General features: G+C 31.5%; 2 protein-coding genes across 2 annotated transcripts; both read right to left on the reverse strand.

Annotated features, from left to right (window-relative positions):
• Window positions 1-1549: 1549 nt before the first annotated feature.
• On the reverse strand, window positions 1550-2911 carry LOC130945080 (NDR1/HIN1-like protein 13). The gene has a single exon (XM_057873747.1). It carries the CDS (start codon window positions 2745-2747, stop codon window positions 1959-1961), a length of 789 nt encoding a protein of 262 aa, XP_057729730.1. The 5' UTR covers window positions 2748-2911; the 3' UTR covers window positions 1550-1958.
• An 8926-nt stretch (window positions 2912-11837) lies between these two features.
• On the reverse strand, window positions 11838-15538 carry LOC130944065 (uncharacterized). The gene is made up of 7 exons (XM_057872202.1): window positions 15347-15538; window positions 15152-15251; window positions 14942-15062; window positions 14412-14533; window positions 14165-14286; window positions 13003-13162; window positions 11838-12916 (listed from the first exon to the last, which is right to left on the reverse strand). Exons 1-7 carry the CDS (start codon window positions 15483-15485, stop codon window positions 12808-12810), a joined length of 873 nt encoding a protein of 290 aa, XP_057728185.1. The 5' UTR covers window positions 15486-15538; the 3' UTR covers window positions 11838-12807.
• Window positions 15539-19824: the final 4286 nt, after the last annotated feature.

A 19824-nucleotide genomic window follows, 5' to 3' on the forward strand; every position in this document is an offset into this window, starting at 1 on the left:
ATTATTGCTAATATTTTACATAATTATTTTTATATTTAAAATCTTTTTTATTTTGTTAAATAATTGACTCATTGTATATTAAAAAATAAATTTTCTAGAATAGTTAAATATATATTTTTACAATTTTTTTTTTATCATTTCAACCTTTTATGTTTTTGAATATCATTTAATTATAATAACAATGTTGAAAATATACAATGTCGTAATTTATGAAAAATAAAATTAAAAAACTGCTGGTTATTTTCAGTTATTGAAATATTATATACTTATTTCTATTGTATCTAAAAGTATTATCGTATAAATTCATACAAAATACAATGTACAAAAAATATATATAACATATAATAATATCAAAAATAGATTTAACATTATTTTTTAATTTATATATCCATTTAAATTTTACTCAACGGACAGGCTTAAATCTAATTAGGACCAAAACTGAAAAATATAGAAACCATTAAAAGAAGCATACTGCAGGCCACGACCCATTGCCCTCAGATCAAAGAGCACATTTTTTGGGATCTCTGCTTTGGCCCCAAACCCCTAAAATTAAAATATTTGACCATGCCACTAGACAAAAGAAAAAGACACTATTGTTTCTTACTTTCTTACTACTTTTTAATTTTAGTAGAAATTTAGGTGAAGTGGACTTCACGCATAGAAATTTAGTCAAATCAGTTAAATCATCTAACGACTTTCACCTATCAACTTCATGTGAAGTGGATTCCACCTGAATTTTTATCTTTAATTTTCTTCTCACATTTGTTTCTGTGGAAACAGTTTCAATCCTCTGTTTACAATGTGAAATTGAGAAATTGCAATGGCACTGTAGTGTTTTTGTTGTTATAGAACAGCAATGTAACAGAGCAGAAAAAGAGAGAATCAAATCCAATTTGGGACAACGAGATTGCACGTGGCACTTAGTGTGGGACAGGTTGCTGAATTTCACAAGAAGGATGGAACAGCACCTGATCTCATCATCTAAACCCCAGTTTACAACAATTTCAGTACACTCTGTATTCTGCTCTGCTTGGAAGATCGAAAAATTCTCACAGCAAAATCTAATACAATACAGTCACTGACATCACCTCCATAAAAGTCCTCTCTTCTATATTTCCATCTTTGTTGAGGTCAAAATGTGAGTTAGACTCATCAGTGTTTCACTGTATTACTATTAAGAACTGTATTCTTTTAAATTCTTCTTTAATATTAAATAATAACACTAATGGATTTCCATTACAAAATAGAGACATGGAAATAACTGCTCACTTAACAAGCAAAGCAAGATTCATTGCTTGTGGCTTTCATTTTTTTCTCAATTCATCCATTTTCTTTCTTTCTTTTTTTAGTACTATTCCAACTCATTCAAGACTATAAATAAGTAATTGAGAATTTTCATCATTTCTACAAACTAAAGTGATAAATATAAGGAACAATCACTCCTAAATCAGTAAATTTTAGACAAGACAGGTTGAGTCACAGGTCTCACTAAATAATTCAAGGGTTTAGATTTTTTTTTTTTTTAAGAAAAATAAGAGAGGCATTTAGATTTCAAAACCCAGATATAATTTCAAGTTGTATTACTCTGAGGCAAATTACAGCAACAAACTACAATGGCATTAAGGGGGAAAATTTTCTAAATTTAGGACTTGCTTTGCCCTAAATCTCATATAACAAGCTCAAATTTCAACTTTTTCTTGGTTTCATTACAGATTAAGCTTTTTCAATTCTCAAAGCATGATATATTCCCTCATCATAATCAACCCATTAACCCCTCTCTATTAAAAAAAAAAAAAAAGCAATTATGACAACAAAAAGAATAATTTTAAAATTATAAAAGAAAAATAGGGACATTGATGATTGGATTGATTACTCATAACAACGAATCACCAATAATAATGAAACCAATCAAATTAAACACTTGGTTTTTTTTTAGTTTATAAAAATCTGAAGGAAAACTAAAAAGAGAACTTCCAGATCTTGATTCTGAGATCAACCTTACACTGGGAGTCGATGACGGAAGCAACAGCCGGCGACTTGCCGGCGGGGACGGTGCCCCTGATCCCATCGCAGGTGACTCTGATGCCAACCTTCTTGCTCTTGAGCCACTCCATTCTCATCTTCACCTTGGTGTCCATCTGAATCACCACCGGGAACCCCTTCTTCTTCTTCAGTGCCGATCTCATGGTGCTCAGCGACTCCGTGTCCAGATCCTGTGACCCCGACACCACCGCCCTCAAGCTCGTCTGGTTGTTCTTGTCGGACTCAAACGCTGTTAGCGACCCGTTCCCAATGAAAACGGAATCTGACAGCGCCGTCACGGTGAACGGATCGTAGAAGAACACAAGGTGGTTGTTAGGGTTCTTTGCGATGAGAGTGAGGTTGAAGAGTGTGGTCAGGTGTGAGGGCGAGTCAGTGGAGGTTGTTAGGTTCATCCTCGCAATGCGGAGGTTGGTGATGGAGAATTGCGGCTGGTGTGGCCGGTAAAGAACGTAGAGTGCGGCGCCTACGATTGCGGCGAGGAGTGCGGCGGCGAGGATGATGAGGATTGTCCAGAAGCAGCAGCAGCAGCAGATGCTGCGACCGGAGCGGTGCCGGCGGTGGTAGTGCGACTGTGGGCGATAGACTTGGCGGTTGGGGTTGTAGAGCTGGGATTTGACTGGGCCTTGGTTGCCGTTAACCGCTGGGGCTGCGGCGGTTCCGTTAATTGCGCCGTTTCCGTTGGGTTTGGAAGCCGGTTCCGTCATTCTTTGACCGAGGGAAAATGTGAGTGAGAGAGATGAAGGAGTTGAGTTGTAATGGGGTTTGAAAGAAAAGAAGCAAGCTTTGTAGAGAGAAAAAGGAGGAATGGAATGGAATGGAAGCGAAGGAGAAGAAGAGTGAAGAGGTGGAGATAGGTACCCAGAACCAAAAGAGGATGCTTCCACCTCACCAATTATGGAATCTTTTTCCCTTTTTTTATTCTCTCTTGTTTATACTTAATTGTCTAATATTTTATGTTAGCCTTCGTTTTAGTGTGGAGGAGAGGGTAATTAATTGATGGTAAAAACTCAGGTGCAGTCGACTTCACGTGAAGTTGATACTTGATAGCTCTTAAATGATTTGATTAATTTGACTAAATTTTTATCTAACAGCTTTCAGGTATTAACTTTACGTAAAGTCGATTTCACTTGAATTTTTACTTTAATTGATAGTAAAAACTCAGATGCATTCAATTTTATGTGAAGTTGATATCTGAGAACCGTTAAATAATTTGATTAATTTGACTAAATTTTTATTTAACGACTTTGAGATATCAACTTCACGTGAAGTCGATTTCATTTGAGTTTTTACCCTAATTGATAGTAGTAATAATGAATTAATTAATAATAATAAAACTTGGATCGGAAGTCAAGATTTGTGTTGTGTTAAAATTTGAGAGCCGCACACACACACGTCGGTTGCTGGCTTGCTGCCTTTTTAACATAACATGTGATTGAGTGAATTCTCAGGAACCTTGGGTCCACCTCCATTAAGGATTCACTCCCTAATAATTCATGTTTATTAGCTCTCAATTAATGAGTTAATAACATAACATATGGTCCAATTTGAAAGTGAAAAACTTGGGATATGCAAAATAATTACAAGCCCTAATCCAATCTCTTGTGGCCACACGTTTTTCCACCATATATATATGTCAATTTTTTCTTCCCAGGCTTTGGCTTTTGAGCAAACGTACAACCATGTCTCATAACGCAGTACTTTTACATGTATTGACACATCGTATCATTGTCCACTTACTATTGTAAGATATTACTAATTTTAACTTTAGCTAAATTATATTTTTTCCTCCTTAACGATTACGATTTTTTTAATATTTTTAATATTTGATTTTAATTTTAATATTTTTTATTTGTATCAAAATTATATCTAAAAAATTTTTAATTTAGTTTCTAATATTTTATATAAAATTAATGTTTAGAGATCATGTTAATAAAATAAAAAAAATTAAAAACAAAATTACAAATATTAAAAACAAAAATGTTACTTTATCTTTAACTTTTAATACTACTATTGTTAGTGTATTTTTTACTGTTGTTCAATTATTTATTTCTATTAATAGGATTTTTAAATTAAATGGTGCTACTAATATTGTGTCATGTGTGTATTGTCCAATTAACTATATATCATATACTAGTTATATATCATCAAGAAAAATATTAAATTTAAAAAGATTTTAATTAACATATAAATTATAACAGCGCATGTTCAGCAGGTATAACCTTCAAAATTCAATCCGAAGTCATAAGAAAAAAAAAACATGAGCAACAAAAATTAAGTTAAAATATGAAAACAATTTTAGTATTAAATAGGAAAGTTTTGAGTAAATGTATGATGCATCATCCGTAGCAAAATCGAAAGTTCCTTAAACAATGACCTGTACACTATCTTTTGTTATCAAGTCATTATTTTCGAATTCGAAAAGTTTAAGCAGTCAATTTTATATGCAGCTAACCGTATGTCTAAAATGAGCATAATAATAATGTGTTTATTGAATACGTTATATTTATATAAATCATTATATTTGATTAGATGAAAATTAAATACTAATATAAAGAAAGAGCATTGATAAATTTTAATAAATACAGAATATTTTAGTACATAAATAAAGAGGTCTGCTATACATATAAGTGCTTACAAGTCTTATAAGTTGGTACAAGTCCAACAAAAAACACGCATTATACTCCCACATTTAAGAGTAAATAAACGCACGTTATTCAACCATTTCCTGTTTTCAAAGCGCGCTACTTACCATGCATTATAAACGACTCTTCTTCTTCTTCCTCCATGAAAACGAGTTTCTTGCCAAATTTGAAGATAATGGAACTTCAGAAATACACTCAAACGATTACAGAAATACACTCAAAGGATTACAAAAACTACTCCCAAAGGATTTAAGAAATACACCCAAAATTCGTTGAAGTACACCTTATGTATAATTCAGAACTCTTTCTCTTTCTTCTCCTCATCTTCTGCTGCTTCTTCTTCTTCAAAAATGATTCAGAGCTTGATGTTAACAAATAATGAAAATCGAGAATAATGAAAAAAAAAAACAGAGAGAAAAGCACGTAAATGAAGAATGAGAAAAAGAAGGCAAGAAACGAAAGAAGAACGTGCACAAGAAGAAGAAGAAGAAGGTGCAGTGAGTAACGGTTGAAGAAGGAGAAAGAGAAGGCAAGAAACGAAAAAAAGAAGAAGAAGAAAAGGAAGAGGAAGAAGAACGTGCAGCAAGAAGAAGAAGGAGGTGCAGTAAAAACGTACAGTAATGGTTGAAGAAGGAGAAAGAGAAGGCAAGAAACGAAAGAAAAAAAAGAAGAAGAGGAAGAGGAAGAAGAACGTGCGCACGAAGAAGAAGAATGTGCACTTGTAAAGACTTGTATAAAAAAACGCTTTTATGTGGAGAATTTCTCATAAATAAATATTTTAAATGACAATACTTTAAAGGATAACAGAATCTTTTATTCTTACATAATTAAATATAAAACATATAAATAAAAAAATATTAGTATTCTTTATTCAATAAGATTAATTATTATGCAAAAATTTTTTATGATATTAAAAAATTATATTAAAATAAATTTTAAACTGTAACATAAAAATATAAAATAATTAAAATTTTATTTTATATTACTTGACAAATAATTAAATTATTATATTCAAAATTTATTAACTAACTAATTTTATTAAAGATATTATTATATAATATAATTTTTCATCAAAATATTTTAAAAATATAATTTAGTTAAAATATTATATATGATACATGAAAATATTAACTTTTTTTTTCAATTTTTTTTAGAAAAATGGAATAAATAATATAATTTTAAAAACATGTCTATCATATTACATATTTATTTATATTAGTGAGACCTAAATTAATCAAGCTTACGTAATTAAAAATATAAAACATATAAATACAAAAAAATAAAAGTATTTTAAAAATATTATGACATTTACACTAATTTTTCACACATACACATACACATATATATATATATATGTGGTTGAATTAGAGAATAAAAAATTTAACTAAAACAATAAAAAATACTTAAAAATAATAAAAATAAAAAATATCTTATTATAAATATATAATTTTAAATATTATATATATGAAACTTTAAATGTTTAATTTTAATAAATAAAAAATATATTTTTTTGTATTTATATGTTTTATATTTTTAATTACATAAATTTGATTAGTTTAGGTCTTACTAATATAAATAAATATATAATGTGATTGGGATGTATTTAAAATTATATTATTTTTATTCTATTTTTCTAAAAAAATTGAAAAAAAAGGGTTAATATTTTTATGTATTATATATAATATTTTAAATAAATTATATTTTTGAAATATTTTGATGAAAAATTATTTTATATAATAATATCTTTAATAAAATTAGTTAATTAATAAATTTTTTAATATAATAATCTAATTATTTGTCAAATAACATAAAATAAAATTTTAATTATTTTATTTTTTATGTTACAATTTATAAATTTTTATTTTAATATAGTTTTTTAATATTATAAATTTTATTGTATAATAATTAATTTTATTGAATAAAAAATACTCATATTTTTTATTTATATATTTTATATTTAATTATTTAAGAATAAAAGATTCCGTTGTCATTTAAAGTATTGCGTATTAAAGTATTGTCATTTAAATCATTTATTTATGTACTAAAATATTCTGTATTTATTAGAGTCCATAAATGCTCTAATTGTCTATATAAATGTGACGTATCCAATAAACACATAATTGTTGTACTCATTTTAAACATACCCCAGCTAAGCAATTAATTTTATAAAAAATTTTGATATAGTTTTATGCTTAAAAAATAGGCATCTTATTATTTTTTTTACTTCTTTTTTTTCTCTTTTTTGCGCTTTTTTTTTCTTTCCACGATCTCTCTCTATATAATATATATGCTACTTTTCTCTTTACATTTCTCTTCTTCGAATTATTTTTAAAATTTTTTGTACAATCATTTTAAATATTTATTTTTATCATATTTTAAATGTTTGTTTTTGTTAAATTTTAAATATTTTTTATAATAATTTTTAATATTTTTTATTTAATTTTAGATATTTTTTATTATATTTTAAATTTTTTTAAATAAAAAAATATTCAAAAAATCAAAATATAACAATCATTAATATCTAAAAATTCTAAAAAATATCATTCCAAATAATAAACAAAGCAACATCCAAAAATTCTAAAAATTTTAAACTTCTTTCTTTTAATCTCTTTCTTTTTAAATACTCAAATAAAAAATCTAAGAAGAGAGATTTACAATAAATTGTAGACCTTAGAACTTTACAGTGACAAATGAAGTAATGACAACGTATTTTTTCGCGACGTGCTCAAAATTCTGTCGCCAATAATTATGTGTAAAGAAAAACAAGCACATTAGAGAAGTTGACCACGTTGAAGAGAGGCACAAGGAAGAGAGACTTCAGCACGGTAGAGCAAAACAAGGGACCGGCAAAGGAAAGCGAACGTACAGCAGAGAGAAACAAAGGCACCAGGGTGGAGCTTAATTGAGATAAATGGAGCCATGAACCCAAACTTTTTATAAAAAAAAGTAGTATCTTTTTAAAAAATAAAAAATAGTTTTGTTAGTTCAAATGCTTTACTATGACTTAAAGTATTTAAGTTCAAATCTTTATCTCTTATTTTTATTGCATAATAGTTTTTAGTTTTAAACATTCAAAACATGTTGGATTTGGAACACTTCCTCTACATTTGAATTTAAATATAAAAAATTAGATATTTTTTATTTAATTTAATATTATTTTATATTTTACTATTCATTTAATTTAATTTTTTATATAATAAAAAAATATTAGAATATTCAATAGGTATTGATATTATTGTATTTGTATAAATTGATAAAAGAAATTCAATAAACATTATAAATTTTAATATTTGTCTTTCTAACTTCTTTTTTACATATTTTACAGGATATATATTCAAATTTTTATATAAAATAATCATAAAAAATAAAAAAAAATTGATGAATTTTTAAGAGAAAGACTAATATTTAAGAAGGAGAACATATAACTTTTACAATATCAATACCTGTAGATAACTCTTCTATTTTAATGAATCATAAGAAAAGTGAGATACAACCTTCAAAAATTCAAAAACTTGCATTTGATGATTTTGATCTTAATTATTTGGAATGAGACCTTGAAAAACGGCTTCAAATTTGACAATATCACTCAAATCAGAGAGATGAGGTAAGACGAACTTATCTTAAATGGGGTCCATATAAAAAATATCTTAACAATTATCTTCTATTTGGTCCCTGAAAAGTACAATAGAAAAAAATACACACGGCAAAAATAAGTACATATATAATACAAAGAGAAGCAAGGCGAAAAGAGACTTTATTTTGGGGAGATGTAAAAAAGAGAGTGAAGTAATTAAAATTTCATATAGTTTTTATGTTTTTATTGTAGTAATAAAATTAACTTTTTAGAATGAATTATATGTTATTTTTGATAATTTTTAAATTTTTTTACATCCTAACTAATAATTAATTATATGGAAAGAGAAGCACTGCAAAAAGAGACTTTATTTTGGGGTGTAAAAAAAAAAGTGAAATAATTAAAATTTTATATAGTTTTTATTTTTTTTATTGTGGTAATAAAATTAATTTTTTAGAATGAATTATATGTTACTTTTGGTAATTTTTAAAATTTTTTACATCCCAATTAATAATTAATTGTAGTTGATTAGTATCATAATTAGTTATCTAATAAGATTGTTTGAAATTATGAACAGACAAAGCAATCATTATTATTATTATTATTATTATTATTATTATTATTATTATTATAACATCGTGTTTGGTTGTATCGAGAAATGTTGTGTTATTTTTACGTACACTCACTTTTAACTTTTTTATTTCATATTTAAAATGATTAATAAAAAGATAATATAAATATAATTTCTGTTATGTATTTATGTAATATACAGTATAACATTTTATGCTTAGCCCACTTAAAAAAAAATCCACTTTTCATTGGTCAAAATCAACTGGTGGTTTATATTTTATAGGAATTCCCAAAAAGAATGCAGTAGCGCCAACTTGCTATCAGTAGCGTAAGGTTCCATATATTATGCTGTTTTTTTTTTTTTTTTCACAATAACTATTTGTTTTTCAGAGAATTTTTTCTTTTTTGTCTTTAATCTTTGAAAGAAAAAGAAAACTTATTATTTATCTAATTTAGAAAAATAAATTTAAGGAGCACACCTACTAATATCAATGTTCCAATATGTCCAATTCCAAACATTAAAATCTTGTCAGACTTTTTATAGAACTCGTGAATTGAATTGGAAACTCATAATCACTTCAAAAATACTATAATGGTTTTTATCTCAGGTCAAAGACAAACTCTTAAATAGAGTTCAGATTCGCGACAAATTAATTTTTGATTTGTTAGATTAAGAGATACTGTGAAAAAAAATTATATTATATTTACATCTATCTATTATTATTTAACCAATAATATTGCATGTTGTGGTTTTATATATAAGTTCATCTCGAAACTGTAAAATCTGAGTCAGTGCTGATTATATTAGAGATTGACAATTGACCCTGTAACCCTAAGTTTAGTTTAGTAATCGCATTCATTCATTGTTGCATATGCGTAACTCCAAAGCCAATTATTACCTTTGCTTCCCAACCCACTTGGTGGTCCACTTCTCACTTGGATATTTACCTTTTTAATTCATTTATCGTCTCCTCCTCGAGTACTTTCTTTGTTGCTAAATTAAATTGATCATTATATAGTGTATATATTATTTAAAGAGCATGATGACAAGTATTTTGTTACTATTTTGTATAGATAGAGTGAGGGATATCCAAACTCTACTCTTTTATGGTACACTGCCGACACTTGGATTTACATTATTTCAAATTTTAAGTGGGGCCCTTTTTTTCTTTTTGTACAAAATGGCGTGCATACTTTTTTACTATGACCAACTATACCAACCCCCACAATAAACATATGTGTGTGCTCTTGGTTTAGTTACATATATACTGTGCTTGAGTTGTTTAGTTTACATCAAAGTCGGTGCATACAGGTTGGAGGCTTGGTTCTAGTAGAGCATATTATAACAAAGTCTCCTAAATAATCACATTTGGGTTCAAATTCTATTAGTCAAAAAAAAAAAAAAAACTATTAGTGTGGGTGACTGTGTTGTATGGGTATATTGTGTTGTAATGACCAAAAAAAAAAAATCCGTCTATATACCAAAATCAACTATTGATAGTTAATTTTTTATGTGTACATATCTGCTTATACTACATTACATATAATTTCTCTTTTTTTTTTAGTTACACATGATATTTTTTAATTTGTCAAATCAAAAATTAATTGATTGAAGATTTGAGCCTTATTTAAAAGTTTGTCGCTGATTAATAGATTGCTATATGCAAAAGATAGAATTTGAACCTCTAACATTTTTTTAAATAGAAAGTAAGTTGATATCAACAAATTGAGTGCAGCTACATATATAGTATTATAGTGTGTGCCTGATTTGCACATGACGAACATATACCTAATTAATTTTAATTAAAAGTTAGAAATAAAATAATTTATATTTTAAAATTAATTTTAACAAATTAAATAGTATACCGATAACGCTGACTAAATTCTTTTACAATATATAATTATGAAAACGGCAGAAAATTTTTTTGTTGTACTTACTTTCTTTTACTTAATTTTGGATAGGGTAGAGTGCAATGAAGTCTGCCATTTTTTTTTTTGGTCAGGAAGTCTACCAATTTAAACACATCTATAAACCAATTTTGTGAAACGTGATAATTTGTTGTAAATGCAGGGAGTATAAATTTATCGTTGCAAAAATTGGCATGTTTAAATAAGGGTGGCAATATGTACTCTATTCGTGGGTACTCAATCTAACCTCACCTGGTCAGGTAGGGTTGTCAACTCGATCCGCAGCGGGTAGGGTAGGGTGCGGGTAGGATTTTCGTGAAGGTTGAGCCTCAACCCTACCCGATTAATCCGCACTTTATATATGTATATGTTATATATTTATATAAATATGTTTTAAGTGGATGTTAAACCAAAGATCTCTCACTAAATGCAAAAGATCATTAACCACTAAAAAAAATCATTAATTGATAAATTAAATATTTTTTTTTACATAAAAATCAGTTCTATTTTAAATTATCATCAAATTATATAATAATAGTGTATCTTTTCTGTAACCGCAGGTTAAAAACGGGTAGGGTTAGAGTTGAAATATTCTCAACCCGTGAATAGGATTGGGTTGGAACCAAACCCTACTCATTGCCACCCTTATGTTTATGAGCCTGAAAATTTTGGAAATAAGATTTTAGGGATGCAGTAAAGATTCAACAAAAACTTTTATGTGGTGACAAATTGGCAAACTTCCATTTTTATTTTGTTTATCCAAGGAGTCATCTTTTACTTTTAATTTGCTGATATCAGTCACTCTTGTAATCAGAAGCAACCTTTTCTTTGGAGACTTCAAAATAGAGACAGTATATTTTGAAAAAATTGATCACCTTAGCAAGATGGAGAAGGAAAGAGACCCCCAAGGGTGTATTTGCAAATTGTCAGGAAAAGGAAAGGAAATGTTATGGAAGGGGAAAAAAAGAAAATAGAAGAGATGATTTAAGATTTTTAAATTTTTTCTTATCCATGAGTTTAAAATAGATAAAGAAGAGGAATTTTGAAAGCCGATGTTCTCAAACTTGTGAACCCAACCTAAAGAAACCAAAGATCACCGATTGTAATACAAATAAATTATTGTGTATAATGTATATGCTGGTACAGCCACATGATTGTGAATAATATTAGGAGCCATCAAATAAGAACACACAAAAGGCTATTCAAAAGGACAAAGCAACGGCATGTGAAGCAAGCATATCTTTCCAAAGCACCTCAAGTCCCTACACGTGCTACAACCTTTGTTAGTGTTAAGCCTTTGATGCCACCCTCTTGGATTTATCGATCATCAAATGGTCACAAGAAAACATACAAGATCACAGGCTTATGTCAATCACAACGCATCAGAAACATTTACAGCCATCTTTCCTAATGAATTGTACCCAAATACGCATTAAATATACTCTAAGAACATACAAGTAAATCTTCGTTCTTCTCTCTATGTTAGTTACTCTCTCACTTCCAACAAGAAAACGAATGAGTAAAAATGAGACCAATAATAATAAGGAGTAATTGTCCTTTTCGATCCCTAACCATTTGTTCGAAAGACAAAGCACCTCTCCACAATTCGAAAATCTCTAACCGGTCCCGAACCATCCAAGTAATTGGTCTACGCACCCCTGTTATTGGATTAAGCAGTCCCTAACATATCTGTAGGTCACCGTTCACACGGCCACTTAGACGAATTACTTCGGGATAATGGTTAAGGATCGGAAAAGACATTTACTCTAATAATAAGACTAGAATACAAAGTCTCCAATGCCTCACAATCAACTGTTCCAAGACTGACAAGGGCAATGATCTCAACGACAAAAAGAAAAACAACGCGTGTCAGACACACACTTGTTTGTCACCTAAGGACCTCTATCATGTCGTAGAATGCACGAGCTCTCCCATCCATCATCCATATGGCCGACAATTAATGCAGGTAAGTGTCAACTATGATTCCTTTACACACATAAAACAAAGGAATTTGACACTACTAGACAGTTAAAATTGTTAGTTTTTCAAAGTTATGGAAGAGAGTTTCATCTAGTTTGTTTTGACTTGCTCAGTGTGCTGTAAAGTCTCAGCCATATATAGCTCAGTTGAAAAATCATCATTCACTCCTCTTTGATGTCGATCTTTAAGATCAACTAACCTGTCATCAAGCCAACAGATTATTATAGAACAAGAGTTTTTCTCTATGTGAAATCAGAAGAGTTACAAGGCATTTTGATCAAAAACCTTTGAAACTTAGATTCCCTGTAGATGAGCATTATGCTGAGCACAATTGGGATCAACGACAAGCATAAGTGTTCCAAAGAATGCCCGCTGATAATGTAGTTATTTGCATGGTAAAGTTTCTTGTCAGTAGCGCCTTCAAATTTTGCTAGCAGATAAATACCTGTGCCAAAACATTTCAAGCTTCAAAGCTTACCACAAAAATGAATGGTATATATGGGTATTAGTAATAGCCTATTACTCAAGGTCATGACCAAGATTTAAGTTCCTGAACTTGTATGTTAACAGCTGTCTTGTTTTCCTTAAAATTTACATCATTCATGGACAGTGTAACAGAAAGGAATATATTGCTTATAGGGGGCAGCGGGTCACAACACAACTGAAGAATGTTTCATGGGACAAATAAGGGGAAAAGAAATTATAATACAAAATGCAACAAGGGGTTAAAAAAACAATCAAGCTAGCTCTCATTCAGACATTAAGACACAAGTATGCCCTCAAAATCAGAGAAAAAAATATATAATGAGTGATCCTTCCTGAGGGCTAGTATAAACTCAAAACACAGAAACTTGTCCTAAAAGCTACAGAACCAGGCATAGCGGTAGTATAGCAAAGGCAAACCCTGAAATCAAACTCATTTTAGGGGACTATAGTCTTATATGCACTAGAATTCATCACAACTATGATAACCCCAATATTATTGACTTCCTCTTGATTAGTGCATCTTTGATGAGAGTTATATTTTTCTTTTCATAATCAAACAGAATATCTTAATACTTGACCCTTTATCTTATCCCTATCCCTATCAAACTGGCTACATCATTACATGAAATCCACCCTGTTATAAGAAAATACCACTAGTTTCCATTCAAATGAATAAGTCCATAAGCGCCCACTATATAGGGCATTAGCAGTGTGACCAACAAGTGGAGTGACATCTTCCTTTCCCATATATTCAATTATAGTTTATGTAAGGTACCCACCAAAGTTCATTTGGTAGAAAATATAAAGCTGCGAATGGTACAAGAGTTTACTTCTTTTCTTAGAGTTTCCTATTCCTGTTACTACTGCCATTTCATCAAGGCAATGATGGCAGTCGACAGAGTTAGCAAACACTAAACAAAGCAAATTAAAACCACAGCATTACAAATGTCTATGAGATTACCTGTAGCCAGAAACCAATATCTTGAGTGAGTGTACTTGGAGCTATACATAAATGCTATTACTGGAATAGCTAGAGGAAGAGTCAACTGGAATATCATGCAGAACCGAATGTCATTATAATTTCTGCAACCAACTAGAAGACAGAATTCAGACGAAAACTGGGATACTGTTTCAGCACCTTGACTTGAAGAATGAATTCAAAGACAGAAACAGCAATTTTAAAGTATGTAAGGAAAAGAAGAACTAACCGTTCATAAACTACACAAAGAACGGCAGCAAAAATGAGTGCAAACAGGCAGAACAACCCGATCCTCTGGCCGAATCTCTCAACAACCAATGCGGAAAAAAGCGAAGAAAATGCCACCATCATCTGGCATTGACAAAACCAGTGAACGTTTGAGTGAAAATAGATGCGAGAATAGCAGTTCCCAGACATCATTGCAACTTTGTAAAGTAAAAAAAAAATGCATTTAGACAGAGTTACTGGAAAACTAGTACAAGAACAAGTATGAAATTTGTTAATTTCCATAGCTAAATTACGAGTATTCCTTTAGAGAGAATTCGGTGAGTGGTATATGGAACTGAAAATTCGTTACACCATCAAAAGTATCTACTGTTAATGTGTTAGTTTAATCAGAAAGCCTCTCATCAAAACGAATCCATCATGCAGTTGGAAAATGTCTTCTATTTACTACTTAAACTCAAACACCATAGAGTATAAAAAAAAAGGGATAAGAATCAGAGAATAAACGTCGAATACTTGGTCTGCAATACCAACCGGTAAAGTGTCCCACAACACACGGTGGTTGTCAGGCTTCAAATGGTAATAAGCAGAACCAAAAGCCACGCCTACTATTCCAGCATAGAATACTACCCAAGCATAGACTTCTCCTTGAGAACTGAAAAAAAAAAAAAAAAGGACTGCTATCATCTGAAGACAGCGATCGTAGCAATTTTAGTTAAAATGGCGAGAAGAGTAGTGGAAAACCTTATGTAGAAGACAGCTCCATCGAGGGCTAGAACAAAGCCCAGAACACCAACAATTAAGAAAGGGAAATTTGTGATGACATTGATGGTGTTGGGAACACCTGCAAAAGAGCGAGAAGCTGAAACGATGAGAAGAAGGAAAACAAAAACAAGAGAAGTGATTAATATGGTTGAAGATTGAAGCGAGCGTGGTTACCGAGAAGATTGCGCATGTCAACGAAATGGTGGTGGTTGTGGGAGCGAGGGATAGTGGGAGTGAAGAAGAGGATACAAAGAGAGAAGAGAAATGCAGGTAGCCATATACGACTTGCGTTGAATCTTGGTACCCAAGCCATGGGTGAAAATGAAATTTGGTGTGAGGTTTTGGGTTTTGGGGGTTTGATTTGACTATGGAGTATGGGGGTTCCTTCGAATGAGAGGAAAAGGAAAAGAAAGAAAAATAGTTAGGTCAGGTGGTGGTTCGAATGTTGGAATGAGAAGGACCCCAGGGTCCAAAGGTAGACCAGAGACCCCACGTGGGACCCCTTTTAACGTTATGTAGTAAGGTAACGGTGCCTACTGCATGCTCATTTTCAGTTTCATCCATCATCCTTCCTATGCGTAACAACAATGTTAAATATGTGTAAAATAAATAAAAGATATATAAAATAAAGATGTATAAATAGAAGACTTTATTATTAATATAATTAGCTCAATAATATTTATATATATATAATAATATTATATGTTGTATTGTGTATATATATACAAAGATAAGAAAAAGTATTAAAAATAAAGAGAGAGAGAATTGCATTTGTTTATTGTTACTATCTTAATATAATAAAGATGGTTAATATTGCTATTAATGTTATATGTAAAGAGTAATAGAAAATAGAATTTAAAATACTTATAAAATAAAAGAAGAGAAATAATTGTAATAGTAATATAAGGAGAAGGGTATTTGATTGCAACATAAAAGGGAATCGATTTCTTATTATTTGGTTGTGTGTAGTAAGAGAAAAGAAAATAAGTGCTTTATAGTAAGAGAGAGAGAGAGGGAATATATTAGTTATATTATTGCTAGGTGTTTTTATTCAGAGGTTTGAGCCTCTATTTATAGGTGTACAAGATGACATTTTTCAAACTATAATAAATAGAGTCATCCTTGATAAACTAAGTTATTTTGGAAATGGGCATCCACATTTGATCTTATCACAACACTCCTCCTTGGATGCCCATTTAGGATTATTGCCTCATTAAAACCTTACTAAAGAAAACCTGTGGGAAAAACCTTAGTGAAGGAAAAAGAGTACAATATCTTTTGTGATGGGGACTGCCTCATTAAAAACCTTGTCAAGAAAAACCCAATGGGAAAAAAACCTGACCAAGGAAAAAAGAGTACAGTCTCCCCCTCTTGCCGACATCATTTAACGTTTCGAAATCGGCGCATCCCAATCTCATGTACCAATCTTTCAAAGGAGGATTTTGGGAGTGACTTTGTAAATAAATCTGCCAGATTGTCACTTGACCGGATCTGTTGGACATCAATTGTCCCTTGATTTTGAAGATCATGAGTGAAGAAGAATTTGGGAGAAATGTGCTTTGTTCTATCGCCTTTAATGTATCCGCCTTTAAGTTGAGCAATACATGCTGTATTATCTTCAAACAGGACAGTTGGAGCTATCTTATGATCAATCAGTCCACATGATGACATAATATATTGAATCAAACTCCTCAGCCAAAAACACTCGCGACTAGCTTCATGAATCGCCAGTATTTCAGCATGATTAGAGGATGTTGCAGCAATTGTCTGTTTCGTGGACCTCCAAGATATAGCTGTACCACCATATGTGAACAGGTATCCTGTTTCAGATCTCCCTTTATGTGGATCAGACAAGTATCTGGCATCTGCATAGCCAACTAGTTGTGACTTGGATCCGTAGGGATAAAACAATCCCATATCAACCGTTCCATGAAGATATCGAAAAATTTGTTTGATTCCACTCCAATGTCTTGGTTGGGGAGGAACTATACCTTGCTAGTAAATTCACCGCGAATGATATGTCAGGTCGCGTATTATTAGCAAGATACATTAGTGCTCCAATGGCACTAAGATATGGTACTTCAGGACCAAGGATATCTTCATTTCTTCTTTAGGACGGAATTGATCCTTTTTCACATCCAAAATCTTACGATCATTGGGGTACTTAATGGGTGTGACTTATCCATATAAAATCTCTTCAGATCTTTTCTGTGTATGTTGTTTGATGAATAAAGATCCCGTTTTTATATGCTCGATCTGCAGGCCGAGACAAAATTTAGTCTTTCCAAGATCTTCATCTCAAACTCTTCTTTTAGAGTTTTTTATTGTTGGAATCTCTTCAGGAGTCCCAATGATATTAAATCATCAACGTACACAGCAATTATAATGAACCCAGATGTAGTTTTCTTTATGAAAAACACCTGGGCAGATGTCATCATTCTTGAAACCGTTTTGGCTAGATACTCAGTAAGACGATTATACCACATTCGTCCAGATTGCTTAGACCATATAAAGATCTTTGCAATTTGATGAGTATAACCCTTGTGAATATTCACTGGATGGTTTAGATATCTTTAATCCGTCAGGGACTTTCATATAGATATCCCTATCTAATGAGCCGTATAAATAGGCTGTTACCACCCATTAAATGCATATGCAGTTTTAGATATGCAGATAAACTGACCAATAACGCAATGTTATCGCATCCACTACAGGGGAATACGTTTCTTCATAATCTATATCGGGCCTTTGTGAAAAACCTTGTGCCACAAGTGGGCTTTATAGCGCACAACTTCTTTTTCTCATTTCGTTTTCTCACAAATACCCATTTGTATCCAACAGGTTTACATCTGCAGGTGTACGGACTATAGGTCCAAAGACTCACGTTTTGCAAGTGAGTCTAATTCAGCCTTCATGGCTGCTTCCCATTTTGGCCAATCATTTCTTTGTCGACATTCTTCAACTGATCTTGCCCATTTCTCTCCTGTAAAGACATAATTTATCGAGATCTCGTCGTTTTCACAAATTTCAGGTACCTGAACGTCTTCTGACGTTATATCAGAATTTTGGACAACTGCAGGTGTCTTTACTATGTCTTTTTCAACAGGAATATTATTTACCTCTTTTCTCTTTCGAGGATTTTTGTCTTTGGAACCGACAGGCCTGCCACGCTTCTGACGTGTATTTGCTTCCGTGGCTATTTGCCATACTGGGACATCAATTCGAATTGGGGCATTTTCCATCCTACCACGCTTCTGGCGTGAATTTGCTTCAGTGGCTACTTGTCCTACTGGGACGTCAATTCGAATTGAGGCATTTTCCGCTGGTATGTAAGATTTGGTTATCCTCTTTGTATCGGAAAATGCATCAGGCAATTCATTTGCTATTCTTTGCAAATGTATAATCTTTTGAACTTCTAGTTCACATTGCCCTGATCGAGGATCTAAATGCATCAACTATGATGCATTCCAATTAAGTTCCTTTTCAGGAAGCTTACTCTCTCCCCCTAATGTTGGAAATTTTGATTCATCAAAATGACAATCCGCAAACCAGGCTTTAAACACATCACCAGTTTGTATCTCAAGATACCTCACTATAGAGGGAGAATCATATCCAACATATATCCCCAATTTTCTTTGGGGTCTCATTTTGGTGCGATTAGGTGGTGCAATGGGAACATATATCGCACACCCAAATATTCTTAAATGGGAAATATTTGGCTGCTGGCCAAAAGCTAATTGTATAGGAGAGAATTGATAATAACTCGTTGGCCTCAAACGAATAAGTGCTGCGGCATGTAAAATAGCATGCCCCCAAACCGAGGTTGGGAGATTTGTTCTCATAAGCAAGGGTCTAGCAATTAATTGGAGGCGCTTAATAAGTGATTCTGCTAACCCATTTTGTGTGTGAACATAAGCTACTGGATGTTCAACACTTATTCCATTAGCCATACAATAAGCATCAAAAGCTTGGGAAGTAAATTCACCAGCATTATCAAGACGAATTGCTTTAATTGAATTTTCTGGAAATTGTGCTTTTAATCGAATAATTTGAGCCAGTAATCTCGCAAACGCCAGGTTGCGAGAAGATAATAAGCACACATGTGACCATCTCGAAGATGCGTCTATCAGGACCATAAAATATCTAAAAGATCCACATGGTGGATGAATAGGTCCACATATATCACCTTGAATCCTTTCTAGGAATTCAGGGGACTCAAATCCAATCTTTACTGGTGATGGCTTTAAAATTAGCTTTCCCTGAGAACATGCAGCACAACAAAATTCACTAGTTTTAAGAATCTTCTGGTTCTTTAGTGAATGTCCATGAGAGTTTTCAATAATTCTCCTCATCATGGTTGTTCCCCGATGACCCAATCGGTCGTGCCAAGTTATGAATTCATTTGGGCTAGTAAACTTCTGGTTTACAGTGGCATGTGATTCAATTGCACTAATCTTGGTATAATACAACCCAGATGAAAGTGAGGGTAATTTTTCTGATATAACTTTCTTATTTGAATCATGAGTTGTGATATATAAATACTCATGATTTCCCTCATTCATAGTTTCAATATGATATCCATTTCGTCGAATATCTTTAAAACTCAACAAGTTTCTTCGAGACTTGGTAGACAACAGTGCATTATTTATTAT

This window comes from Arachis stenosperma, chromosome 8, assembly GCF_014773155.1.
Source record: "Arachis stenosperma cultivar V10309 chromosome 8, arast.V10309.gnm1.PFL2, whole genome shotgun sequence".
In the NCBI taxonomy this organism is placed as follows: Eukaryota; Viridiplantae; Streptophyta; class Magnoliopsida; order Fabales; family Fabaceae; genus Arachis; species Arachis stenosperma.

Excerpts from the sequence above, each read along its gene's own strand:
- LOC130945080 (XM_057873747.1), bottom strand. The coding sequence starts at position 2,747 with ATGACGGAACCGGCTTCCAAACCCAACGGAAACGGCGCAATTAACGGA.
- LOC130944065 (XM_057872202.1), bottom strand. The coding sequence starts at position 15,485 with ATGGCTTGGGTACCAAGATTCAACGCAAGTCGTATATGGCTACCTGCA. Across the intron at positions 13,163-14,164 it reads ATATTGGTTTCTGGCTACAG|GTATTTATCTGCTAGCAAAA; the intron begins GTAATCTCATAG and ends GTTTTGGCACAG. Across the intron at positions 12,917-13,002 it reads AGGGAATCTAAGTTTCAAAG|GTTAGTTGATCTTAAAGATC; the intron begins GTTTTTGATCAA and ends GCTTGATGACAG.